This window comes from Cloeon dipterum, chromosome 1 (assembly GCF_949628265.1).
Source record: "Cloeon dipterum chromosome 1, ieCloDipt1.1, whole genome shotgun sequence".
In the NCBI taxonomy this organism is placed as follows: Eukaryota; Metazoa; Arthropoda; class Insecta; order Ephemeroptera; family Baetidae; genus Cloeon; species Cloeon dipterum.
In genome coordinates, this window is record NC_088786.1 from 18,183,229 (window position 1) to 18,210,838 (window position 27,610).

The 27,610-nt window shown below is 38.4% G+C and overlaps 1 protein-coding gene across 1 annotated transcript; it reads left to right on the forward strand.

The window, feature by feature from the left end:
- Window positions 1-3,436: 3,436 nt before the first annotated feature.
- Window positions 3,437-26,732, forward strand: LOC135933884 (neuropeptides capa receptor-like). Its single transcript, XM_065475294.1, has 6 exons — window positions 3,437-3,785; window positions 17,426-17,516; window positions 18,635-18,833; window positions 19,265-19,484; window positions 21,130-21,331; window positions 24,600-26,732. Exons 1-6 carry the CDS (start codon window positions 3,539-3,541, stop codon window positions 24,934-24,936), a joined length of 1,296 nt encoding a protein of 431 aa, XP_065331366.1. The 5' UTR covers window positions 3,437-3,538; the 3' UTR covers window positions 24,937-26,732.
- The last annotated feature ends 878 nt before the right edge of the window (window positions 26,733-27,610 follow it).

A 27,610-nucleotide genomic window follows, 5' to 3' on the forward strand; every position in this document is an offset into this window, starting at 1 on the left:
GCTTGGAAGTTCAGGAAGCAAAAAATGCCTATTTCCCACTAGTATAATGCAGCCGGAATACGTGTGGGACGTAATCCAAGATCTGCGGCGCTAATTAAATCCTCCAGTCAACATGCTGATGTATGTCAAGTGACGGGAGACGGATGGAATGACAAGGAGGAAGTTTACGGGCAAAAAATATGGATCAGCTCTTATGGGTCACACGTAGGAGCAGCTCGTTGGCGTTTATTAGGGATCGAATTTGTCATGCAGAACAACACGAGCCCCGGGGGGCGAGCTACGCGATCAGCATCCTTGAAAAGTGTGGCGAGAGCGGGAAATTTTGCGGGTGCCAGACGGTAATTAGCGAGCAAAATTGACTGGCTGAGTGGGCTGCAGGCTAATGAAATTCGCAACCAAACTAAGCGCGCAACTCTTTGTCTGATTATTTTCACGACAGCAACTTTGTGTTCCCTGCCTTCCTTCTTTTGTCACATTGGTGCCGTCGCGCGTTTCGACTTTTCTGCTAGTTTTGCTTCGGGGGCTATTCCCCTTTTGGCTCGCTTCCTTTGAGCTCATCTTGCCAATTTTCTCGCGAGAGGACTTTTTGTGTGTATGCTAGCGGCAGCGACGATGTTTGGTAAATCGATGTTTGGGATTATTTTTGTTCGTTGTACTAAAAGTAAAGATTTTGCTAGAAAAATCTAGTATTTTTCTAGCCTGAACTTTAAGAGGAAACCTATAAATACTTTTTTATTTATTCTACTTTATTTTCCCAGCTCCAGAGAACGAGTTCTGAAAGAACAGAATTTCTAATTGAACTTCCTGCGATGTAGTGTAAGCAGATTTCCTCCCCTTTTGAAGAGATAGAAAATCTAGGAAATTTCATCATCTTTCAAAATATGGTTAATTTTTGTACAACAGTCAAAACTATTGAAGTTTTTCAAAGCCCAGAGCCAAGGACTAATCACTCAAGGAATACATAAAATTTTTCTTGGAACGTAAAAAATGATTTGTTTCATCAAACGTGTACTATAAACTTAATTTCATACAAATTGAGAGAAAACCGTAGTGTCTTCAAAATCGGATTAATCAATAAAATCAGCTAATTAAAAAGTTTACATTTAGATTCAAAGTAATTTTATTACGGATCAGCTGAGCAACTATTATCAATAGATCCCCACATTAAGATACAAAAAATTGGCATTTTTTTATTTGATAAGTGAGGGAAAAATCACTTAAGCCAACCGTCAAATAAAAATACTGGAATGTTGACTCCCCAGAGTTTCCTTGTGAGAGTCATTTTTACGCTGAGAGTATGACGCTGCATAATTATTTTTACTTTTTGATTAGAGTTCTAAAAACTGCTAACAAGGCCTAACGGACTGAAGCAGCTGTGTAGCTTTTCTTTTTCTCTCCAATTTATTTTTTATTCTGGCCTCGTGAGCTACATGCCATCCACCAAATAATTATAGCATGTTTAATTTCATCTAAAACTTCTTGTAACCGCAAAGAGCGCAGCGACCAAATCCGAGTTCTGAGATCTGCGTTCAAATTCAAACTAGTTTCGCAGATGCTAACTCGATAAGTGGGCCGTTTTGAGACGCGTGTTTTTTTCACGCTCGAGCGGTCTCAAGCAAAAGGGGCTAATTAATTAATTCGTCGCAAAGTGGCTTATCAAGGGAGGCGGCTGCAAAGCTCTTGCCTACTCCTTTCGCCTCACGGACTTGGGTGCCAATCGTTCCGCTCTGGTGCGTCTCTCCATTCCACTGATTTCGCGGGCCAAAGTGCAATTACACCGCACATACAGCGATGTTAGGAGGGAAGGGCAGAAACAATTGCTGTCATCTGATGCTGCTGTCTTGGCACTCAGAGCAGTCCCGGCGAGTGAAAGGAATGTTGATTGCACACAAAGTTCGGACTGTTCTCTGAGCTTTGCCTCTCTCCCCTAGTTCTCAGAGATCAGTCAATTCAATTATGGTGGCCTCGGATATTAGGGAAAATATTTTAACATAATTTCGTATTAAAGACCCTAGATTAACACACTCTTCGGATTATGCTCTTGGAATGTACATGGTCGAGTGATAAAACTATCCACTTCAGCAAAGTTTACCCAGTCCATGACTCTTTAGATGTTTCTTAGGTTTTATAAGATATCATGCATTGGTAATGCGAGACTCTACTAAAATATGATTCCAAAAATCCAGGTTTTGGTAAAAGGGCGGAAAATTAAAACAAGACTGACTTCAGTGTTTTTTACGGAAATTCCCAATTATAACTTCCCTTTTCAACCATTCTATTTTATAAGATAAAAAATAAATTACCCCCAGTATTCTGCGAATGGAAATTCAAAGTAAATTTCCGAAATATTTCCCCAACAGTAATCAAAGAGAAAACATTATTATTCCTCAAAAATTTAATAAATGTATTGGCTAACATAAGTTATTTGGTGTGGAAAAATTACAAAAAAAAAGAAACAAAAGAACATTTTTATAACTAGCTTTTGTTTTGATTTTTTTCCTTCGAACATTCAAATATAATGTCTTTGATAGATACCAATGAAGGCGAGATTGTCTGACAGATATTTCTATGTATTTAATATTTCACGTTTTTGCATTAGTGTTTTTTTCATATACTAAATGTTATTTTTCAAATAGTAAATTTGTTAAGGAACAATATTCCATATTTTAAATAATGAAACCGAAACACTCATCAATTTTGTTCGATTCTAGTTCACAATCGTAATTGAATACTATTCTGAGAATTTCATTTATTATTATAACCGGATTAATTTATATTAAAAGAAACTACATGTCCACTTATGATGAATCTTTTAGAGAGATTAAAAAGAGACTATAAAATTTATAAAAACTTCATCAATCCTGAGCTGTAAGACTTGCACATTATAAGTGATTTGCTTAGAACACGAGTAATTCACATTCCGGCTAGTGCACTAGCCGGAAAAAACCACAGACTTCTTGCTGCCCCCTACCCCGAAAATCGGTTGGGGGTCGGACGTACATGAAACTGCAATTCCGTAAAAATAATTTTACGATCGTTGTAAACTCTGGAATCTGGAGGTATGTAAATTCAGAATTAAAATTCAGATAGTTATTAATAAAATTGCAAAGTTTGCTCGTTTCCCACGGCGTTTCAAACCAGAGTAAAATTTCAAAGCATTAAATTTATATGTATTTGAATTTCATTTTGCTTGCTCCAAAATAATTTAGGAAATATTAAAAATTTAAAATTATTGATGTGCCGAATGCGATAGCAAGATTTGCTTGCAGTTCAGGTTGTTTCTCAATCCAAAATTAAACCACTCTTCGTGTGTAACTTTATTTTGCATCCACGATGCCATGGAAGATAAAAAGTGTCGAGGGCGTCATCAACGAAATCGAGCGCGAGGGAGAAGCGCGGCCGCTAGCGATTCAGTCCGTCCCTGTTGTACGCCCTGCGCGCACCCCGGCCGCTCGGTCTCGCGGGCGCTTCGGTGGAGCCAGCAGTCGTCGGCTGGACGTGCGAGCGGCAGCGGCGACTGCGACGGCAGCAGACAACGATGAACACGACAATGGAGGAGTTCAACGTGACCCTGCAGGAGTACCTCGAGTCGCAGCTCGGCGTGCAGACGTTGCCTCTGCACGTCGTCGTGCCAATCACCGTGCTCTACGCGCTCATCTCGGTCACCGGCATCGTGGGCAACGTCGTCGTTTGCATGGTCATTGCCAAGCACCCAAACATGCACACCGCCACCAACTACTACCTCTTCAGTCTCGCGGTCGCCGATGTCACCATCCTCGTCTTCGGTGAGTCTTCTTCAGTTTCCGAAGCTTGGCACTAAAATTTGATTCTAAATATCATTATTTAATATTCAAATGACTTTTAAGCAACTATATGGGTTCCACCCGCAAAGAAATTGCTTACTGTTCCTTTAAATAAAATGTCGCTCACCACCAGAGAAAAGCCAGTCATAACGTCTTGAATTTTCAGTAATATTTCTCCTGGGTCTCATGATTGAATCTTCAACCTGGAAGTTTAACACCTCTGCAATAATCTCAATCCAGGTTAAGAGAGGGTAATTTGTCTTAACAATTTAACCCTCCATATTTTTAAAAAAAATATACACGGACCAAAAGTGGGTTAAAGATTTTGTTTCATTTTTACCAGGGTTTTTATTAACTAAGCGATGGTCAAGAAATATTTGATGCCCGCGTTTTTTGTATTTTTAAAATGCAAGAATTTACAGCTCGGAAAAGGTCAGGTAATGGTTCCAAACAACCCTCGCTTTTCAATTCGAAAAATTACAAAAAAAAAATCATTAAACTTGAATATTCACTTTGAATAAAATATTCCAACACAATGAATCCCTTTTAAATGAGAGAATTTGTGCTTACAACTGCGAGATAAATAATCTAGCCTGTTCAAATTTTCGGCACCCAATTCTAATACCCTTGAGACATCCCTTAATAAATCAAATATTCTCCAACCATCAAAAAGGGTTAACTGCCAGTGTATTGAAAAATACCAGTTCTATTATATTTTGAATTTCCATGTTTTTTTCTCTATTTTTTCGTGCAAATTCATGCAAGCAAAAATTTGTTATTTGTGGAGCTTGTCAAGCGGCGCTGTAACTTCAATGAAAAATATAGCGAATTGGGTCGATTCAGACATGTATATAGTAAAAACAGTTTTTTAGCCCTTGATGATTTGTGAAACCACTAATTGGGGTATCAATTACATTTGACATATCGCGCTTATCAACTATTCCATTTTGATTCGAAATTATTCTTGTATGTGTGTATGTGATCGAAATCAAATTTTGAAAAGCCTTCACTATATTTCTGATTAAATTAAATTTCAAAGACACCTAGGTGTTGAAGTGCATTGGAAGACTACGCCTTTTAAAAATCAGTCCAATCAAGATAATCTTTGAAGAAAAAAGTTGATCGTTATCAAGATTTGCCCCCACTAAGAACAATTCGCTTGCACCATCAAGTAGCAACGACACTTTGGAGGCAATAGACATCCAGGCATGAGTCGATAAACAGCACACGCTCCATCAAAGTTGCTCTAACCCTTTGTCTCGCATCTCAAAAAGCCCTTTTGTTTACACGAGAGAGTGCAAAACAGACTGGAATATCAATCAGACTCACGAAACATGATCAGAACACTAGTCTAGGAATTTGTGCTCTCTCTCCGACGGTACAGGGCCAACACAAAGAATGTTCTTTGAAGTTTCCAATGGAAAGTCAAATGGGTCTGATCGATTTATGCTGATTGCAATAATGAATTAGTCGTGAGCGCGTGGCGAAGCAGAACCATGCATACAGCCGTCACCTACGAAGGAAACTATTGCTAAACAGCACTTAAGATCAGAAACGGACAGCCTTTGCTGGGAATTTCTATGGGCCCGCTTTTTGCTATTGTTGGCTCGAGCGGATTTGTGCGAATAACACGCGATGCAATTACTGATTAGTTGGAATGCAATCAGAGCCGGTCATTTACAGATAGCGTGAACGACATTGTTTCTGGTTAAAATCAGTAGGTCAAGGCCAGAGAGGCATTATGTTATGCAAAATATAAAAACTTAAACACCACGCATCCAATTGAATTCTAATATGCGCATGGTCGTGTTTTGTTGCGTAATAAGTGTCTCTAACTCAACAAGCATACAACAGAATATCATATCTGCGGCTTCACATAATGCTACAGTGTTTTGATCACAGTTCAAGAATGAGTAAAATGGGTAAAATGCAATAGGCTGTGGTTTAAAAGTGGTGACCCTGTTGATACAAATTCGTCACAGTTGATTGTTTCTATAAATCAAAAAGTTGAAGCCATGGCAGACATGTAGTGTGAACACATGTCTGTTTGTGAAAAATGCCGGGTTTTTCTCATTGCACGGGTGACAAAAAAATTCAGCATCTATAAGGGACACTTTGATCATCTGGCCACGAATAAATTTATCATAATTATCTGTGTGTGTGTGTGTGTGTGTGAGAGAGAGAGAGAGAGAGAGAGAGAGAGAGAGAGAGAGAGAGAGAGAGAGAGAGAGAGAGAGAGAGAGAGAGAGAGAGAGAGAGAGAGAGAGAGAGAGAGAGAGAGAGAGAGAGAGAGAGAGAGAGAGAGAGAGAGAGAGAGAGAGAGAGAGAGAGAGAGAGAGAGTAAGCTAGTTTGCATGAATTTAGACAGAGAGATTTACTTTTTATCTAGAATTATATAATGATTGGAATAAATGCCAAATTAGCTGTGAGCGCCAATTTGCCAAAAATGCAACTGTGAAAGTGTTATATTTATTTTTTGATAACATCCCTACAATTTTCTTCACTCTAGAAAAAAGCTTAAATGCCTGTTCAAATAAGTGAAGAATGCTTGAAAGCTTTTTGAAATAAAATTTTCGATTGATCATCTATAAGCTAGAAGTAGCTTTTATGATCACGTTCAAAGCGCTAAGAAGCACTCAATGGGAATAACTTCACGAGCGTAGGCGCTAAATATGCGAGTCCTTGTGGTTTACGTTAGTGTGTCTGATAAAGTATTCCATTTGAGATATATTTGACCTTTCTGATTGTGAGAGCAAGAAAATCAAGCCCACATTTTACGCAATACCTCTATACCAAATAAGACAGTCAATAAAGAAAGCAATTTCAATTTCAATTTTAGCGGGTGAAACTAGTTTGTATGCGCAACACATCCGTCCTGGAAGCCATTTCTTCGCGCTACACGATCTGGTGTAATTTATGCAGCACGCTCGTCACAAATGACGCACAGGTTGCATATTCTCACATTCGCAATTTTCTCCGGGCTGGCTTCGTTGACGCGCCAAGAAAGTTGGTCGTAATTTCACGCTAATTTTGATCCACGCTCGCAATTTGCCAGCCGACCTTGCCTTCGCTGCAATTAATCCATTGCTAATCCCGGCAAAAACTTACTGCGGTGCCATAATTCAAGTGTCTTTGCTTAGAGAAGCAACAAAGGGGCTGGCGAAAAGCCGCCGGCGTAAAACATTCCGGCACGCAGATAAAGCTGAAAAGCCGCGGTATGCCACATTTTGGGAATTCTTGTGAAAGGTTTTTCGTTTATATGAAAAGAAGGGACGGCGAAAGTTAACTCCATTAATCATCCGTTCTAGAAAATTGGATAGCAAGTTTGATGATTTCAATTCCTGATTATCAACAGAACGGCAAAACTTTTTGGGGAAAAAATTGAGCTCGTTAGACAACTGAAAAAGTTTCCTTTGCATGCTGTTCGTTGCTGGAACGGAATCAAGTTAGCACAGTGGTTATTTCTTGTGAGGGAAGAACCGAATTCGTGAAAAGTTTATTTAATCGATCGGCCCAGAATCATCCTTTCGTCTGGCTTATGCAACAATCGTGGCTAAATGTCGACCAGATGATTTTCCACCTAAACGTCGCCTTTTATTTAGCTCTTTGATCTCTCGAGCTGAAAGCGTTAATAAGTGGTTTATATTCGGTGAAAATCATTTCATGCTGAAAAGTCGGAGGTCGGAGCCAATCTTTGATATAACAGCGACCACACTCGCTCAGATGGGATACAAAGGGACGAGTTTTTTGTTTGACCCTGGTGAGTTGTGTTTAATGGCTTGCGGCGCAGAACAAAAAGAGATAGGTCCCAACTGTTGAACGCAGAAAGCTGATCAAATTGAATGTAACATGATGAGTGCGCCTCGAGATTGAAAATATAAAACTGGTGTGAGTAAGATAATGGAATGGCGGTGTGGAAAACTCAACTTCAGTAAATCATCTATTTATCAAACACAAAAACTGTGTCCAACAGACAGGGGAAAAATTAATCACAAAATTCACATTTTCAAACTAGCGGCGTGAGACAAGTTAAGATTGTTTTACAGTTCAAAAAATGGTGAAACTGTTGTACACCTTTGGTGTCTAATAAATATTTCATCAAAAATGGCGTGAAAATCGTTTTTTCCACAAAATTTGAAAAACAGTTTGGACTCGCAGTTAGGGTTGTGCATCGTGCATATTTTTTTCTGTCGCAAATGATCTTTGGACCAACAAATGAGCACGATCATAGTTTTTAAATATTCTGATGCATTTTGAAAATCGTTTTTTTTTTTTTTTTTGTAAAACAAGGAAATCAATCATTTTACCTGAAAATCTCAGTAAAAAATTCAAAATTTTACGATTTTCCCCCTCTTTCCGACACGTGCCATGCCTCCTTTTTAAAATTCTATGGATCCGCTCCCCCTCTTCTAATTTTCCGTGAGTTTTAAGAAAAAAAGTCAAAATTTACGATTCTCCTGAGCTTTGAAACACGTGTCACACCTTTTCGGATTTTCCGGTGCACCATACGCTCCCATTTCAAAGTTCCCGCAAGTTACGCACACTTCCAGTGGTTGTGGTTCACAGAAAATTCTGAAAATGTGTTTGTCGAAGTAAAAATGCAACATTTTAAAATATCAGTAGTTTTTGCAACGTGGAAATCGACTAAGTTTTGTTTAAGTGGAATTAAACCAGTAGCTATTTCACAAACGGAATTTATTGGCATAATAAAAAGGGAAACGTTTAGAAACCAATTACTTTACCGATCAACCCACTTAAAATCGATAATTAAACAGATTATTTTGTACCAAAGATACTGATAAAAAATCAATTGTCTCTGCACATCCCCATTCAAGATAAAAGGGTTTAGATGTGTATAATATGCTTATAAAATAACGATGAGGATTATTTAAGAACGGCTTAAGGGGCTTCACAACTCTATTTGTGAAACAGAATTTACTGAAGAAGATTTTGGTAACATCAACGTGGTGAAATCGTCTCTGGATAATTTTCCAGCACGCCGGCTCAATTTCCCCGCAGCTGCAATTGCCACCCAGTAACGGATTTCGCCCATCGGCTGCACATCCACACAGCAGCGCCTCGAGCGGCTTATCAAAATCCTCCTTTAATTTTCGTCTGGTGGCGAAATCCTCGCCAGAGTCGCAACTCGATTCTAACCAACTAGAGAGATAGAGGGGGCCGTCTCAAAGTAAGATGTGCTCCATTTCCGTCGCGGTGGCGCGGAGCGAGTTTCACGTGCGGGAATAATGCATCAACGCAGAACGTGTGTGACAAAATGCGCTGCCGCGAGATGCAATCCCATTTCTACTTTTCCAGGCCGCACTGCGAATTCATTCATCAAAAAGTTTAAATCGGCCAGGCCCAGCGTCTTCCGTTTCTTTTATTTAAGGAGCGAGAAAAGAAGTAATGTGCTGAGGGGCCCGAGCGGCTAGCCCGGTAAGTGTAAGGAGAGTCTATGTGCTTGCCATCTCCTCCATCAAGCAGCTGTTAAAAATAAGAGAAAGGACCGAAAGAAGCCGCCAAGCCTCTAGGTCGATAAGACCCAAACTTTTTTGTGCTTGGAGCTGAAACATGTTTGATCAATGAATTTTTTATTTAATTGAATTTTCTGTCCTAATAACACAACTCAAGTTGATATAGTCAAGTGGCAGGGTTTAGCTTAAGTTGTAGCTTCATACAGAAACTCTACCCCCTTGCCAGGGAAAATTTACATCAACAAACAAATTGAGAATTATGCATGAATTTAATCATCAACCGTGACTTATGCATAATGCAGATATTTTCATACATTAAGACAACTTCTTGCATGCGTGTAAAAACTTTGAAACTCCCTTGAGGCATTCATAAGAAGCATTGATTCATATACACTAGAGGCGCAATTTTGCCACAAAAGTTTCTTGCCTACGGTACGAATTGATTTTCACCATCGCTTCTGGAATAACATTCAATAACAAAAAATAAGAAATTGAAGGGATTTTTTAACAATTACAAAGTTTAACTATTATAGTAAAGAAATTTTTAAACAGAAGGCACTTTCACACTAATTTTCCTCATTAATAGAATTCCCTGCCCTACTTAGAAGCCTTTAAATAATTGTATTTGAAAGTAACGCATTTCAATCTAAAAAATATTATTAAAGTAGGGACTTCAGTATTGTCTTAAGTCAGGCCTCCAAAATCTCCCTCCTCCCCCTTAGGATGGCAGAAGGGACAGAATGCGGAAAAGAACTATACTTGTATTCTGTCTCTACCATCCTTGGTGCCCCTCTAAATGAATTATTGATATTTCCTAGAGTAAAATTGGCGCCCTCCATCTCGACTGACTCGAATAGATGAAAAATGTTGGATGTAATTATTGTGTGAAATCAATGCTTGTCTCTGACCATTTAACTTTTTTTCCAAATCAAGACATCGAAACGTTCTCCGATTTTCGGAACGCTAGAGACGTCCTTGCCTTTTTGTTGCACAGCAGCACAAAACCTGTCGCAAAAGCTCATTTGGCGCAAAACGGAGACATACATCTTGTTGAGCAATCGCGCCGACCGAAATTCAAGAGGAGAGGCGCGTGGGCGACGGCAAGCGCAACGCCGAGCCAGGAGTGAGAGATAGAGAATTGCGTGCTGTCCTCGCATTTATCTTGATGCCGCCGGACGACTGGCCGGCCAGTATGCAGCAGACATACGAATCGGTAACCAGTGGAGCGGCAACCAACATCTAGTCTTGTACCCTTGCCTGCAGCATTAATATTTCAAAACACAGGCTCCGCAGCAGCCAGCCGGCGTGCCCCGACTGCCCTCTAATTTGGTTAATATTTATACCTCCGGCGGCTCCGGCCCGGCAGCTTACGAGAACCCCTCGACACTTTTGTCAAAGCCCGGATTCCAGTCAGTTTGCAACACACGTGCTAATCTGCTTAACTGGCTTCCCTCATCCGCGAAATTGCTTACAAGCTAATTTAACTTTCAGCTCTCGCAAGGATTATAGTTTAATGCTTTCTTAATACATTTCGTCACTATAAATAACAGTCGTGGTGCATAAACTGTAGGAAACCCCTTTCCTGCTTGAGAGTTGTACACGCATTCGTTTTATCGACCTGTCAAAGACAAAATGTTGGAGAAAAATCGACTGCGCTGAAATCGCTAGCACCCCTATTGCGAAAATCATTGTCGCTGTATCAAGACCATGTCTCCGTTGAGACACTTGAGAAGGCCGAGTCGTTGTATCACAGATGAACAAACTCAGGAGCGAAAATAAATGGGTATTTCTTGGGAAAAACATTTACACAGGGCTGAATACCCAATAATGCTAAAATTATTGTTTGAGTCTTCTTCTGAAGTGATCAAAAACCCATATTGCTGCTAAGTCGTTCAAGCGTCTTTTTGTCACTATCTGTTTTACAGCTCAAGGGCATTTTGAAGAAGGTTGTAATATTAAATTCTCCTCGGCGGGAGGTAATTTTGCGACATCATTCGCGTTTGCACGAGGGAAATGATAATAATTAGCAAGCAAAGTAAGTGAACTGTAAGCTGCTTGAGCCGAGGAAAGAGCGTATTATATTCCATTTATAACGGTGTGGCGACCAAGGAGAAAGAGCCCGCGTGTGTGATGTTAATTACGAGTCTTTGTTTTGCATACGTGTTTGTGCACAAACTGGCGAGGGCGTACATTCCGCGCCTTCGTAAAACTTATAATGAGAATTCCTCTGGTAGCCGCAGCTTTGTGTTTTAGAATTAAATTTAAGGAAAAAATGAGCATATATATATATATTAATTCAAGCTGAAACATCCTCAACCGCTGCTGGATTTTAATATCTGCGGGTTGAGAGCTGAAATTTTTGCGGGAAAATGTCAGACAGGATGGAATTATCGTGTTTTTTTCAAAAGATCCACTCCATTTTTATGAACCTAAAATGATTAATTTTTTTTATTCTGTGCGTCCGATTTTCATTAAGGAATAATGCAATTTTAAGACTTTTGATCAACACTAAGAACCGTCTAAAACAGTATCCAAAAAACGTCTAAAATCCTTCCAAATCGCCAATGAACTCACCTCAAAACTAAATGCTCAAAATAGTTGTTTTTTAAGGTTCAAATTTTTTACTTCTAAAATCCAATTTTTCAGGCAATTTTTGGTATATTTTGGCATTAGCAATTCTTAACAACAGGTAATTCAGTTGAAAATTTTTATTTTAAACCACTTAGTAACCTCAAGAATGAATTGCACAAAAACAAAGATTTTAAGCAAATTTAAGACCTTCATTAATATTTTAAGTAGCCATATTATATATCATATATTATGTTTACTAGTTGTATTATAAAAAAGAAAAATCTGCGGAATGTATTTTTTGAGCAAATAAGAACTCTCATGATTAAAACATGGATGTTGTTTGCATGGTATTTGTGCGTAAATATGATCTCAAGACTGCAAAATGAAATTCCCGGAATCTACGTGCGGTAAATCTGCGGGCTAGCGCTCTCTGTTAAGTCCTTTTTTTTGAAGCTACGAGACAAACCACCTGAAAGCCTCGCGCAGCCTCTCATCGTTGTTGAAACATTTTCTGCTCTGCTTGCAAACGACCCTTACGTTGAGAGCAGCGAAAATATTCAGAGGCCTCTCAAAATATCTGCTGCGCATGTGTTTTATATATGAATGTTATAATTGCGATCCACGGGATTGGCAGCATCCACTCTAGATTAAAGCCGATTCCAATCAAATCGCTGTAATGAGTTTTAACTGATTCTGATTGAGCACCATCAGTTGTCTGAGTGCGGTTCCTCCGCTACGCCGAAAGCAGCCCCTCGCGTACAGCCCTGGGCGGTGGCGGGCAGCAATTAATCTCTCCTGCGGCCGTCTTTCAACTAGCCGCATCCATTTCGGTATTCAAAATGTTTTTGCATAACAGATTCACGGCTTTGAGGCTGGTGGAATCGCGGCTGGCATCTTTTCAGCCCACCCGCCTTAATTAATAACGGCTCCTTTCAAAGCTAGCCATCAAAATACATATTTTTGTTGCCCCTCGGCGGCTTATCGAATGAAAATTCCATACGACGGCAACGACGAAGAGCCGCTTTTGGCAACGGCAAATCTGATGAAAAGCCCTGCGCTGTAATGCGAGCCGGGGAGAGGAGAAAAATTAAATGCTAATCTCTAGTCAAGCAAGAAGTTTCGCCAAGTAAAATTAACTTGGACGGCGCGTAAAAAGGACTGAGTGCATTAATGAATTAAGAGAACGCTCGCTCCGCTGCCTCTTGGAATAATTAGCCAACTTTTTCTCGTCGCAGGGAGAGCAAGTTTGAATAGGTGGAATTAAATGTGTCTTCCGCAGCAGCGCCAAAGTTTTCGAGCAAATATGATAATAGTAGCCTTGGGAAAAACAGCCTTTGTTTGTATTTTTAAAATTTGAGGCATTTTTTTGGTTATTATTGTGACATTTTTAATAAGGTGGTTCGCCGGGGACTTGGAAAATGGAAAATAGAATGTTCTGCTTCTCGGAGCATATCATCCTCATCTTTTTCACAAATAGGGCTTTGTTGTTACGTTAATGCTGCAGCTGGCAGTTCTCTGTCTGCGGAGCCCATTTTGCAGGCCCGCAAAATGCAGCCTCTAAATTTACATTTACTTAATCCTCAGATGTCAGCATGTTTGCAAATTATGCGAAATTGGCCCTAATACAATATCCACAGTAGTTATTCCGATTCAACAGGATCTAAATTGGCGTTTTCACGAGCAAAATGAAATTTACTAGCAAACTTACTGAAGACAATCGGAATTGTCCTCGTTGTTAAATGGTCGGTGGTCTTCATTATGACATTAAAATAATAATAAAAAAAACTCTTCAACTGTAAGAACAAGTCTGATTTTCATTTTCAACGCTTTCGTTGAGTGCAAACAGCCTGAATCCCAACTCAAATTAGATTGGCAAATATTCAATTATTGTTGTCCGTATGACACGTAGCGTAAATAAACCATCAAAATACATACTTCACAGCACGCATTTTGTTTCCCTTCGGCAGCAATTCAATCATTAAATAAATTGGATTACCAATTAGAAAAATCTCGTAAATTCACTTTCCATTTTAATTGCTTTTTGGGTTTATCATCAATCATCAGTATATCAATAAAGCATACATATACATATCTTGTAAGAACAGGAGAAAAAGTTAGGAGTGGACAGCATTTCAGGCAAACAAACGTGGTAAGACTCTATCTAGGAGGACAAAGCCGTAATGGTCCTAAGTTCAATACTACCGCTTATCAAGAAATTATGACCTTTTGAAATTTCTCAAAATTTCGACTTTTTAATTACAGTGTACCATGAATAATGGGCGAATTGTGAACTTTCAACAAACACTTTCGAATGGCAGAGATAATAAATCCGTAATTTTCGGAATAAAGGGTGCGCTCCCCTTGTTAAATGACATCACAACACTTTCTTATGGAACCTACTTATACAATTCTTAACTATGTATTAAAGATAAATCCCGTGCGCCTTGCACAGCGAAGGAAACTGTGCCGCAGAACAGTATTTCAAAGCGGGTGGCATAATATCGTTCCATTTATTCTTAGTATTTGTTTTGTGCAGCGAGTCGTCGCCGCGGAGCCCACGCTCCATATTGAGAATTTCATTTTCATTGTTTTTCCTATTAAATCGAAAGAAAATAGCTCAAAGTTCGTATTTATTGCACGCATTAAATATTTAAACAGGAATTAAGCAATTTATTTTAAGAACAGTGCGTGGTAATAGTGTGTTTGACAAAAACGAATTTTGAGGTCTGCATATATGCATTACACATAAAATCTGAAATATATATAAAAAGAAGAGAAAAATATTAGCCCTAAAAATGATAGACGAGGCCACAAGTTATGATTGACATAGAAATACATTGGGACCTCATACATTGATTTTTTTAAAATTTGCAAATGTTTAAAACTTTGTACTTTATTCAATGATTACTATCCAGAGTTATCAAATAAGCTAGGAAAATCAATTACATGGGCTAAAAGACTTAAATCATGAATGATTGAATGCTTTTATTGATTGCATGCGATTGGAATTTAAGCATCAATGAATCCATGTGACAGTTCGTTGCTCATTTGAAATTCTTTTTGAATAACGTCCGTCCAACAACCAGCAAATCAAATTAAATCTGGACAGACTTTTGCTATTCCTGTGCACCTTCATAAATTGGTCTGCTGACAAAAGTGCGTGAAATTCCTATTTCAGCTCGATATGAATGGTATTTCTGATGAACTCATCATTTTATCTGTTGATTTCGTTGTTTTTTCCTGTTAACAAATCAAACTTTCCTCCTCGATTTAAATTGCACGTTCTGTTCATAGTTTAAAACAATTGAAACTTTTCATTAAAATTTCACCCTTTTGGGCAGGAACAAATCTTCTTTGTTAAATATAAGCAGGGACCGTATTCTTCGCAATTTTAAGCAGAAGTTCTTCTTGCTCATTATTTCCAATAAGAGAACGCACAGAATCATCATTTCTATGACTCTGCAGCGTTCCGTTATTCCGTTTGCGTATTGTTTCCCTTTGACTGCTCGCGCCAATCGGCATTTCGCAGACTTAGCAAATATTTAACATATTCCAGTCCCTCGACTCACACGCGCGTACACACGGCTGTATATTATTCGTAAACACATGCCAGATTTGTTTATTCGCGCGTTGTTTTAAAAATTGTGTACGTCTCTCTGTGTCAACATAAACACACACAGGTGGAAAAATTCGCGTGCGAAGAGATTCGCCGAGCAGACAGACAACTTCAACCCTTGGAAGGTCCATATTAATACGATGAAACGGCGCCGGAGGCGTTTCTGGTCTGACAATGTTTGTTGCACGCCTTCTCCGCTGGCGATATGAAATTATAGAAGTGGTGGCAAATAAAATAACGAGAGCACCGATGACAAGGAGACCATTTTTCACCGTGTCGAACACGAGAAGTCCCTGGGGGCAGCGAGGGGCGGAACGATGACGTAAAAGCTTAAAAGCAAACACAAAATTCACCCCGTTGAGACTCGAAACGGTAAAGCCCAAGTGGTATCAGCTTACTTTGCTCTAGCTTCCGAGCGGATTCCGACGCTTACCGGGCGAATCTGCATCTTTGGTATGAAGATGCTTGCTTTCGTTTCATCTTCGAGGGTGGGTGTCTTTTCAGCCAACAGCATCCTATTACTACACTTTTATTTAACAGCAATTGAAATCAGAGTTTGACAAAAATTTAGGTTTTTAACCTTTTATACAGTAAATTTGTATTTGAGACGTATGAAGAGCGGGAACCTTTTTTCAAAAGATTTATATTGATAAAGGAACTATTTATAATTTTAAGTCAATTAAGTAGTGTGTTCAGATGTAAATTGTTTTTCCCCGTTTTTTCCAACATATCGAATGACAAAATTTAAAACTTTTTAGATGCCAAGATGTGCTAGATTTATTGGAAAATATATTAATTAAAAAAGTATGACATGATTTCGAAATATTCGAACTCTAATTTTAAAACAATAGTTTTTGCACCAAAAAATATGAGGTACCCTGAAAATTGCTTAGTTTGGTCCAGATTTCAGGCATGATTGTTCATGATTAATTTGGAGGCCGCTATTAGGGAATTGGACTCACTCCCTGGCCCCGGGGATGGCTCTTTGAGCATACATTAAATTTCTCGAAACATGTCGTTCTTGGTGTTGATACTTGTGTTTTCCTCTATCACTAATTCAAATCTGGACTTATTTCCCCAAGATCTAAAGACCCTTGCCAAGCGAGTTTAACCTATTTTGGAACTTTTCTCACGGATCTCAGAAGAAATTTAGATCATATCTATACTGAAAATTCGTGGAAATTTCCAAAAAAAAAAAAAAAAAAAACACTTTGATTCTCAGATTTTTAAAATATTAATAAAAGTATACATATTCCAACGTTCTATCCATTAAACTGGTGCTGCATGGGAAAGTACAGTGTTCAAAATGTAATTTCCAAAATGTACTAAATAAATGTAATATAATATGTATTATGGGAGTGTTCCTTACTGTAATTTTTTTATTAATATTCCCATTTATGCAAGATGATAATTTTCCAATCAAGAGCTAAATAGCACAGAAAATTATAGCAGCTATACTTTTGATGTTCAGGTGTTTTCAGGGAGAAATTTCCTTAAAAACTACCAGAAAGCGGGAAAATGTTTTTTGAACACACTTACTAGCAGACGATCGAATAATGGCTATGGATCCGTGAGTGGCACGAAAAACAATATTATCTATTTTTAACTTAATTATTCTATCTCTGGCAGTATAACCACACGGGGAAATTGGCCTTTTTTAAAGGGAACTTCCTCAAAGCTATGGGTTCTAGGTTTTCTCCCTTGACTCGAGCTGCCTTTCCGTCAACTGTGTCTAAACTGCAAACGCAAACCAATGTTAAATGAGGGAAAATTTCCTAGAACTTTGGATGCTTGCTCAAATTTCGACGGGAGACGGAACTTCTCAACCAGGCGGCGCTGTTAATGAGACTAAATTGGCAGGAATCGTGCGCTAATAATGCACGCGCGTGGAGCCACTCTCTTCTCTCCTCCGCTATTAATCCTCAGCACTCAATGAGCCCTGTCTCCTTTGATCGTTGCAGGCCTGCCTAACGACCTCTACGTCTACTGGCATCAGTATCCATGGGAACTGGGCGAGGGCCTGTGCAAGTTCAGGGCTCTCATCTCGGAAGCGTGAGTAGGCAAACACCGTTTCCCGTTATGTGCCTTGCGGATCAGCACACTCACTGCGCTTTTCTCCTGCCCTCAAGTAGCCGATCTATATTCCACGAGTGCTTTGTACCCCGAGCAGAGCACATTGTGCGCTATTGTGGATTTTCTATTAAACATATTCTCCATGGCTGCGGACAATAGCTGTATTTGAGATTATCATCCGGGTCGTTACGATCAGATCAGCAGTCTTCCTCATTCAAATAACCAACCCAATTAAAGCTTAACATGTTGCCTAATTATTGGCGTACCAGAAAAATATTCAGCCCTTAAAGCAGCTCTGGAATTCCACTTTTTACAATGTCAATTGATTCCTGAGGGTTGAATTGGTTAAGGCTGCCGGATCAGATGAGAATTTGACAAGAAGTACGTAAAATCTACTGTGGAAACGTTAAAGTCATTATTTTAGTGGCTTTTAGTCTGAACAAGAATGCCACCGACTAATCAGAAAAGGAAGCGGTTCTCTGATTGGCACCGGCCTAATTATTGTAATATTGAGACAGCAGAACCAAAGCGACAGTCAGCGGGAGCAAGCCAAGCGACAAGAAGTCTAGCAGCTGGCCTGTCGCTGTGTCCCTATCGTCTCGATCTTACAATTAGACCAGCGTCAATCAGAAAATCACTCCCTTCTCTGATTGATCGCTGGCGTTCTTGATCAGACCAAAAGCCCTTTAATTAATGGTTTTTACGTTCCCGTAAATTTTCGGCACGTTTTTCAAGTATTTGACCGATTAAAATGACTGCGAAACCTAATTCAACCTTCAGGAATCCATTGACACTTTCAAAAAAGAAATTCAATGGCTACTTTTATTTTAACTTAAAAGTATAGCTGGATATAAAAATTTAGAATTCTCTTTTTGGCGGAAATGAGGATAATGGAGATAAAACGTATTAAAAATCCAGAGCTGTACAAACATGCTACTTATAAGCATCGGAGTTTTGCTTCTGTTATTCCCACCAAGAAAGCCATTTTTTCCTTGAGCTTTTTTCCTTTTTTTTCCTGATCCCTCTTCGTTGATTGCGAACATGTGTTGAAGTGTCAAGTGATCTCGCAACAATTTACCCTCTTTTTTTCCGGTCAGGACATCTTACGCATCAGTGCTGACGATCGTAGCCTTCTCCATGGAGCGATATCTGGCTATTTGTCATCCGCTACACGCGTATACAATGACAGGCTTGCGACGAGCCTCACGCATCATCGCGGCAATTTGGCTGGTGTCGCTTGCGTGTGCCATTCCTTTCGCCCTTTTCACCACCATCAATTACCTCGATTTCCCACCGGTGAGTTTCCTTTATTTGTTCGAACCAAACAATTTTTTTTTAGTAATTAATTAAAATTATTTTCCGTCGCCTATAATTACTCTTCATTTTCATATATTTCCCGTTTTTTTTCGTATTTTCCATGCTTCATTTCCTAATTGAGGAAAGTCTGATTCTGTATTTTGTAACGAGTAATTGTATATCTCTCGTTTAATTCAGTCAGCATCATTAATATCAGTCTGAAATTAGCCAGCCTTTTCAGGATCAAAAATTGAGAGGTTCATCATAAATTAATATCAGATTTTCCTCGACTTTCTCTACGGGGAAAGTGTAAACCTCACTTTGTGTTGTAACAAAATCACACAACTTGGTTAAAATTCATAGCGCTTTCAGCACCCTCTGCAATTTTGATGGAGTGCGGTGTGTTGTTGTTTACGGAGCTCTTTTTACAGGGTTCAGGCATCCAGATAAGTGAGTCTGCATTCTGCGGCATGCTCAACGTTCCAGACAACTTCCCGCTCTACGAAACGAGCAGCGTGATTTTCTTCCTGCTGCCTATGGTGATCCTGGTGGTGCTCTACACTCGCATGGGTTTGCTCATCACGAGGCGCCACGGCCTCGGCGAGTCGCATCGCACCAACAAGTCGAGAAAGTCGATCCTCCGCATGCTCGGTGCGTAGGTGCAATATTCCTCGCCTCTGCTTTTCTCGTTTTTATAGCCTTGCGTGCAATCTACCGTGCGTAATTTATCTTTTTCTAAAAAGGCTTTTGGTTGTAAAAAATATTTTTAAGGTGCCTTGAGAAAGAACTGAAAAAACGTGTCTTATTTTTTTTTTAATATTTAGTAAACTCGATTTTACTTTTACTAGGGAAACCATTCTCATGCAAAACAAACCAATTTGATAAATCAAGCAGGGATGTGCAAAGCCGACTATCGATTATTTTATTCTGTGCTGATTATGATCATGAGACCATAAAATGAGTACGAATCATGTGCTGACACGTTTTCAAAATGAGCATTTTCGACTATTTTTGTAAATTCAATATAATTTATTTAATTTAAGCTGAAAATTTCGGTGAAAAAATTTGAAATTTACGATTTCCCGCACTTTGCGACACTTACAACGTTTTCTTTTTTCTATTCCTTAAAACCACATATTGCCATATCAAATATACCGTGAATTACGCCTTCTTCCATTGTTTTTTTCGGCGAGCATCCAATTAACGTTTTTTTAATATCCAAAGTTTTCAAAAATTTAAGTCATTTTCCCTACAATTAACACGTGGAAAATGGAAATCAATTATTATTCGTGACAATTGGGAAATACAGCTCGGCTAGGCTATACTGTAGTGATGGCCGAATGAACATTTTGAACATTTGAAAAATCTCCAAATCAATTGTTAAACAGAATATTTTTTGCTAAGACATCAATTACAGTATTTATTTTCCATCTTTTTCACATCCCTCTAAAAATAATGATATCTAGAAATACAGTTTTAAATTTTCAAAAGCATACCAGGCAATACTGGAGTGAAATGAAATTTCCATAGAACAATAATTAATTCATTTTTCAACTACCGGACAATTTTCTTGCTATTGGTTCCACCCAAATAAATTGAAAGAAATTAGCTTGTGTTGTTGAAATTTTGAGCTCATTTTTTTCTCTCTGATAACGCTTCAAAACAGCTGCTGATTGAGTCGTTCCAATCAGTGAGATGAATATTCATTCAGTATACATAAATATTTAAAACTGCTCGGGCGAGGCGACTCCCAATCGATCCTGAACTACCCGTTATAACCCGTAAAGCGTTCATTATTTTAGAGACCCTTGCAAACAGTTATGTTATTCAAAACAAACATTTCTCTCAATAAAAAAATGGACATTTCAAAAATTAAAAAAAATAACACTTCTTGTCATATTCGTCTTACATTAGGCAACTGTTTTTATTTAAGTGAGATATGAAATTGATCTTTAGGGCAGCACAAATTACTGTTGCTCCTCTTTGATAATGTACAACATATGTGCACACGCAGTTTGCAAAAAGTAATTCTGAAACCACCACGCCCGCCCTTTTTCACGCTCGCGGGAGCCGTAATTCCGCGAGCACACGTGCATAAAAGCCGTTTGTAGTATTTGTTTAAAGCAAAGACACAGCGCACTCAAAGAGGCAGATAAAACATCAAGCGAGCACAACATGAAAAATTCACTTTTGCCCCTTTTGCGCGCGGAGCGAGAGAGAAAGAGAAAAGCCTTCGTGCGTTGCGCTGCTTGTGCACAAATTTACACACACCTGTTTGTGGCGTTTCGTGTTTCAGCCGCGGTGGTGGTTTCCTTTTTTATCTGCTGGGCACCGTTCCACCTGCAGCGGCTCCTCTACGTCTACCTGAGTGAAATGGATGGCTTCAACGAGTACAACGAATGGATATATCACATTACCGGCTGCTTTTATTACTTCTCCTCCACAGTCAACCCCATTCTGTACAACGTCATGTCGGCCAAATATCGCAACGCCTTCAAGTAAGCACCGTTTTTTCTTCAAATTGAGAATAACAAATAATATATGATTGAACCTGGCAAAGGTTTTGAAAATCTAAGATTTGATTTTTCTATCAGAATTAGTAGTCTTCAGCAATATTTCAAGTAATTATACTGGCCTAACTTTTCTCGTCATATCACTGTCTTGATTTTCATAAATGTTGGTGGTGATGACCTAGAGAATGTTTATTAAAATTTTCAAACCAACATTTTTGAATGATAGGGGGATTAAAAAATTGACGATATCTCTCAGACTCCAAAGAACATGTCAAGTTTTACCATGATTGAAGATTATTTGTGCCAAAAACAGCTAATAGTAAAGAAAATATTTTTAAGTCAAAAGCCATGGTCACAAATTTTCAATTTTGAGCTTTAAAATCAAATTTCTAAAAATTAGCACTTTTTTAGAGAATGCTAAAAATATCGCAAATTATTTCCTCCAATTCGTGACTATGATATTTTTCGATTTTTAGATACTTTACGTCAAAGGCTTTGAATCAAAAGGTGAAATATCAAAAGTGCACACGAGATCTCGATAACTGCTTGTCATAAATGCAAAAACTGCGTACTGTTTAATTCATATTGACGCCCCCCAACAAGCCAAAAAGATTTAAACGAGGTAACTCCCTCAACCCTCATCCATTCCTCGTTTTAAAGGAATTAATTCTTTTTAAACCTCTAGACTTTTGCACTGCAGCTGGCTTTGAATGTTAGAAAACATTAAAAAAAGGTTTACAAACCATTCCTTACGAACCCCTAACTCACACCCCTTCAAAAATTCCCGTGGGACATACATAGGTTAATTTTTAGGCTTAAAATGTTTTTAAATATAATTTTTGCTGCTTATAAAAATTTTATAATACATATTGAAATTATTTCCACGCAAAACGAGCATATTAAAATAAATAAAAACATTATTATAAAAAACTTATCAGATTAACTAAGAAACCCACAGCAAAACATAGTGCTTATTTTGGTTTAAAAAATGGACCCGCCTGACAATGCAATGGTGGTAGCCAAAATTTATATTGAAAATACATTTCAGCCGTGAAATCCTGTTGGCAAAATTATAGTGAACCGCGCGTCGTTTTAATTGAATTCGAGATAATCTGAGCGAATTTTTACGATTCTCTGCCCACGCGCGTGGCACTTGTGCGTATTTTGACAAATGTGGCCTCGAGAGGGAAAAATTAAAACTCGCCGGTCGATAAGAACATGTGTACATATTTTGTGTATTTTACAATGCGGCGCTCGGCGTCGGCTTTTGAGAGCCAAAAAATACACATTCAAGGGTTTCCATTTCCGCGCTCTCTTCTCTCTTTGAGCCCGTTTCATGCAATACCATGTTTTTCCACTCGAACAGATTTCAATAGGCCGAGAATAGCGCCAAAAGGATTGTGCGATGCATGTAACAAGCCCGCAGCTAGCGACTGGAAAATGTTGATGCGTGCAACACAAATTAAATGCTTTGAACACCAGTATGAATTTGGATAATGCAAATTGCCCTTGTGCGCTTTTTCATCAACATTCAGTCAATGTTTTTGTGCTTTCAATGCTCACAAACAATGCGGTGCAAGCAGCATTGTGTTATGAAAAATTAGCATTACTGAAAATAATAAATGTTTGATATGCGGTAGCTACCGTTAGATGTTAATTTGTGGGATGCAAATCCCATTAAATCGCAAACGGGAGAATTCTCAATTCCGGTCTTTCGTGCAAATATGAGCATTTTTAGCTCTAAGGATTTCCACTGTTGACCTTTCCACTCTTTCCTGAACGCTAAATCAAATAAAATTGCTTGCTCTGGAGATGTACACTGCTGACCTGTGTTACTGTCAATTTTCCCTATATATTAGGAGCTTTGTCTTTCGCTATAAACAATTTTGTTAAATTCAAGGGAAATCCGTAGAGCATAAACCAGACACATCTTTCATTGCAAAGAGTTTTACTATAAAATCATTTTGTTTGCTTCATATAGGAAATTCATAATGTAAATAAAGTTGTTTTTCGTGGCCTGCGCTCGCAATAAAATTTTAGCTATCGTAATCATTAAAAAATTCAGCTAAGTATCTCATGGTTTTGACATCCAACAGTGTGGAAGTGTGTTTCAAAGTATTCATAAAAAACAGGGATACTTTTAATGTATAGTAAAATAAATGACTATAAAAGTCACAAGTCGGAGAACAAAATTGGCAAGAGGTCGAGCCATCTCAACGAAATTTAAGCCAGAAACACGACTTTACTATTAGATTGCGTCGTAAAACGTTTGCAAAAAAATATTCACTTTCTCGAGTTTTTCAGGGCAATTTTTGGAAAACTTTGAAACGTCAGTATTTCATCTCCCCTTGTTGCATTTTAAAAATTGTTTTGATGCCTCTCACTGAGTCCCTTCGGACTGACAACTGAATTTGACGTCCTTGGCCAAGGTTAAAAGTAACTGCCATTAATTTTGTTTTTTAATTAAAATTTTGGAAATGAGTTCAGCATTTTTTTAATTTCGAAGATTACTCAAAAGTTGTCCCATGACCCATGACATGTGGGAACTAGTGTGAAAATTTCAGTGTTGCTTTGTTTTTGGGAAAATCCCTATACAAATTTCGGAAAATCACGTTTGTTTTACTTTTTCTAGTTTTGTAAATACTGTAAGCTCGCGTTCTAACCACCAGAATTCCAAAACCCTGAACACCGTTAGATTAATCTCAATCCTTGCCTAACAAGCTAAAAGGTTTAGGGTGTGCTTACTCCGAACCCCATTCAACTCCCTGTTAAATTTTTAATAACAAAAATGCAGTGCTTTTACTTCAGAGCTTAAAAATATTTTAATTTATTTTATCTAATCTCACTCTAAACTAACACCCTATGTACTTTATTTCAAAAGCAAAGCAATATATTTTGAAATTAAATATGCGAAAGAATTAATATAGTTCTAGTGTGCGTTATTTAATAAAAGTTTCTACTTTTTTCCAGGGTGTTTGTATATAATATCTATTTAGGGATGGATGATAAGCACCCCCTTAACCCTTCAGCTGGTCAGGGAATGTTGAGACGAGTCTATAGGTGTGCAGATTTTGCAATTTTAATGGTTGTAGAACTTTGAGATTCAATAAAGTTCTTATTATTTGCAAAACACTAAAAAGTAAACAAAATCATGTTTTCCCAGTTTTGAAGTTAAGTTCCTCGCAAATATTCCTCTATGCAAATAAGGCAGCAGTGAATACATTAACCATTTTAAATTTCAAAACTTCAACAGAGCAACGTTGTGCGGCGCAAGCATGGCGACGACGATGGCTGCGTCAGTGCGTGAGACGAGCCTGGCGGCGTCGAAACGCGAGGACGCACGCACTACGCCGTGCAGCAGCTCGTGGTTGTCGCGGCAGCACGCCAGCTCGTCGCGTGTGCGGGTCACCCTTCTGGTGGAGGAGGACGCCTCCCTGCTCGAGCCCATCGTGCTAATTGTGCAGAAGAACGCGGCCGCCGCGCAGGCCGGCAAGCGGCTACTGGCGGCCGTCTCCGAGTCTGACGAGCACGCCAGGGTTGCGCCCGACATCATCGCCAACACGGACAACACCGCCGAGAGCTCAATGTGAACGTTTTGATATTTTAAGTTGTTTGGTTGCTACTAATTCGACTGATTATTGGCGAAGAAAATTTGCGTAAGTCTTTTTCGTTTGAAGCTGAAAATAGATGGTGCCACCGTATACTTACCATTTTAAGGCTCTTCCACTGTGATTTAGGACTTAAATCATGCTACTACAGCTGTGCATTCTGCGCTTGAAATTATTTCTGTGTGCTAAACCTAAAACAAAATATCAGTTTAACCAATGGAAAACATTAAAAATGGTTTGAAAAAATAAAAAATTACTTTGCTGATGTTTCTACTGCGATTGGCTGGACTGGTTATATTGTTTCCTATATAGGTATTAAATGAAATCATTTTAGGTTTAGAAAACATAAGGAACGTGCAAAACCGATCGCTATGATGTTCAAACCATAAAATATATTATTCACGTTGAATCATAATATTTTAAGCATTTTGAGGCAGCTAATTTAAAAATCGATCATTTCCAATTATTCCTACAAAACAGGTAACTCGATAATGAGTTGTTCAAAATTTTACCTGAAAACCAAGTGAAAAGTTGAATATTACGATTCGCGTGCTCTGTTACACACGAATCACGTCTTATTATTTCAATTCATCGGGGAACCACGCTCATAATTCAAAATCTCCGCGAGTTAACCTCTCTTCCAAGGGCCACTGTTCATAGAGATTTCAGTTTTCAGTTTGCGTTTTGCTTCAAACAAAAATCACCAGTTTTCTCATAGAAATCAATTATTTTGTTTCGTTATAAGTTGAAAGAAACAAGCGCCTTTTTCACTTAAAGTTGTTTGGAGAAAAATATATTAAATTTTGAATCTTTTAGAAATCGATTATTTGCCGATTATTCTTCTCAAATTGAAAACATTAATCGGATTATTTGTGCCTAAGACACTAATTATTTTCAAAATTAAAGTTTTTCCTTATCCATAAGAAGATTGGCAAGATTTAGTCCAAAATCAAATCAAAGAACACCATCTATTATGGAAGCTTGCGCAATTAACGGATTGACGGGAAAAAATTTATGCACATCGTGTTAAGACACTTTTCCGAACCATCACTGCCCTGGATTCATAAAAATCCTTTCGAAAGCAAGTTGTGAAAAATCCGACTTTGAAGCATCAGTGAAGGGGGTCTGCTGCTGCATCTTTGACGTCAATTCTTTTAGCCATCAGAGGCAAGCACATCCCAACTTCTGGGATTCCAGAAAGGTCTCTTTACACACAACACAGGAAGAACTGTATGTTAAAAAGACCTCTTTGTGCTTGGCACAAAAGGTCATAAAAGTCATGAATATATTCAAAAAAAAACTTATCCTTCCGGGTTCAAGGTTCTATATTATTAATAGCTGTTTGTGCCAAAAACTAACTATAAGAAATTATTTTACTGATGTGCAGTGTATTTTCTGCATTTAAAATATCCACGTTAAATTGAGAAACTGTGTATTTTTCATAGTTTACAGTAGGCGAAGAAACAAAAATAGTAAAGACTTTGTATTATTTTGAAAGAGCAGCAGATTATAGGACATTAAATGTTTTATAATCCTTTACTGCCGTTTCGTCATTATTTTGCAGAAATAATGCAGTTAAATTGAAAGCATGAGCTTTAATTACTATCATTCGTTTTATATCATGAACTGTCTTCGCTTTCAAAGACTCGACGTTGTAATTTCAAAAGAAATAATTGAATTTAACCACAAGTTCGTTACATGAATGTTCCTTCAAGTTGAACAGTTTTATTCTATGAATGTTACATCATGTGTCTTAATAAAAGTATGTTGGAACTAAAAACAGAACTTTTGAATAGTCAAGCTTATCCAGGTTATAAGCTTCGTTAAACTAGAATTCACCGCACTTTATGAAACTAATAGCGTTTCATCACGGTGTGTAAATTAACGCTTCCTTGCCTCAAAAGCGAACTGCTCTCTGATTCGTTTAGGCGTTCTTTGCGCATTTCAAACACAAAATCTCGCACCTCATTCTCGCTGTTTTGCGTGTACAATGGCCGCACACACTGATTTATGGTGCCTGCAAAAAAGGCTCGACAGCCATTGTTTTAAAACGAGTCGTGTGAGCTGATATTATTCCGCTGAACGCTTTGGACAGCCGCAAAATGATGTATGCAAATTGCCGCGTCATGCCAAGTTGTTGCTCCACACTCGGCTAAACGTTTGAGCCCGGGTATTATTCGCATGGAGACGTCATTTAACTTTTTGGCTGCCGTGCACGCGCGTTTTCCCAGCAGCAAGTAAATATATGTATTTTGCCGTCGTAGCGTTACAACACATCTGCAGTTGACATTGAACGATTAGGGGTGGGGGCGTTTTCGCCTCTTGCCCTGCCGACAACCAGTTTATTTATTATTTATTCCTGTTTAGTCTAGAATGCATGATGATGTGCAAATTTGCTTTCATTTTATTTCTGTTTTATTTGGATGGAGAAACACATTGTCATGAAAACATATTTTTGAAGAGAAAATTTCTTTTTATTTTGGAGTGCTTAAGAGGTTATAAAATATATAAATCCTAATAAGAGTTCAAGGTCAAGTTTAAACTGGAGCAGGAAATAGAAAGAAAATATACTACCTTGAAATTTTCGCACGAGGGAATCATTTGTTCATCGCAACAATATATCATGTTCTACATTGTTCATATCTCAATAGAAATG

What these genes read in the sequence shown, in the direction of transcription:
- LOC135933884 (XM_065475294.1), top strand. Translation starts at nt 3,539, where the DNA reads ATGAACACGACAATGGAGGAGTTCAACGTGACCCTGCAGGAGTACCTC. An exon ending in TGTCACCATCCTCGTCTTCG is followed by an intron (nt 3,786 to 17,425) that starts GTGAGTCTTCTT and finishes TGATCGTTGCAG; the next exon opens with GCCTGCCTAACGACCTCTAC. An exon ending in AGGGCTCTCATCTCGGAAGC is followed by an intron (nt 17,517 to 18,634) that starts GTGAGTAGGCAA and finishes TTTTCCGGTCAG; the next exon opens with GACATCTTACGCATCAGTGC.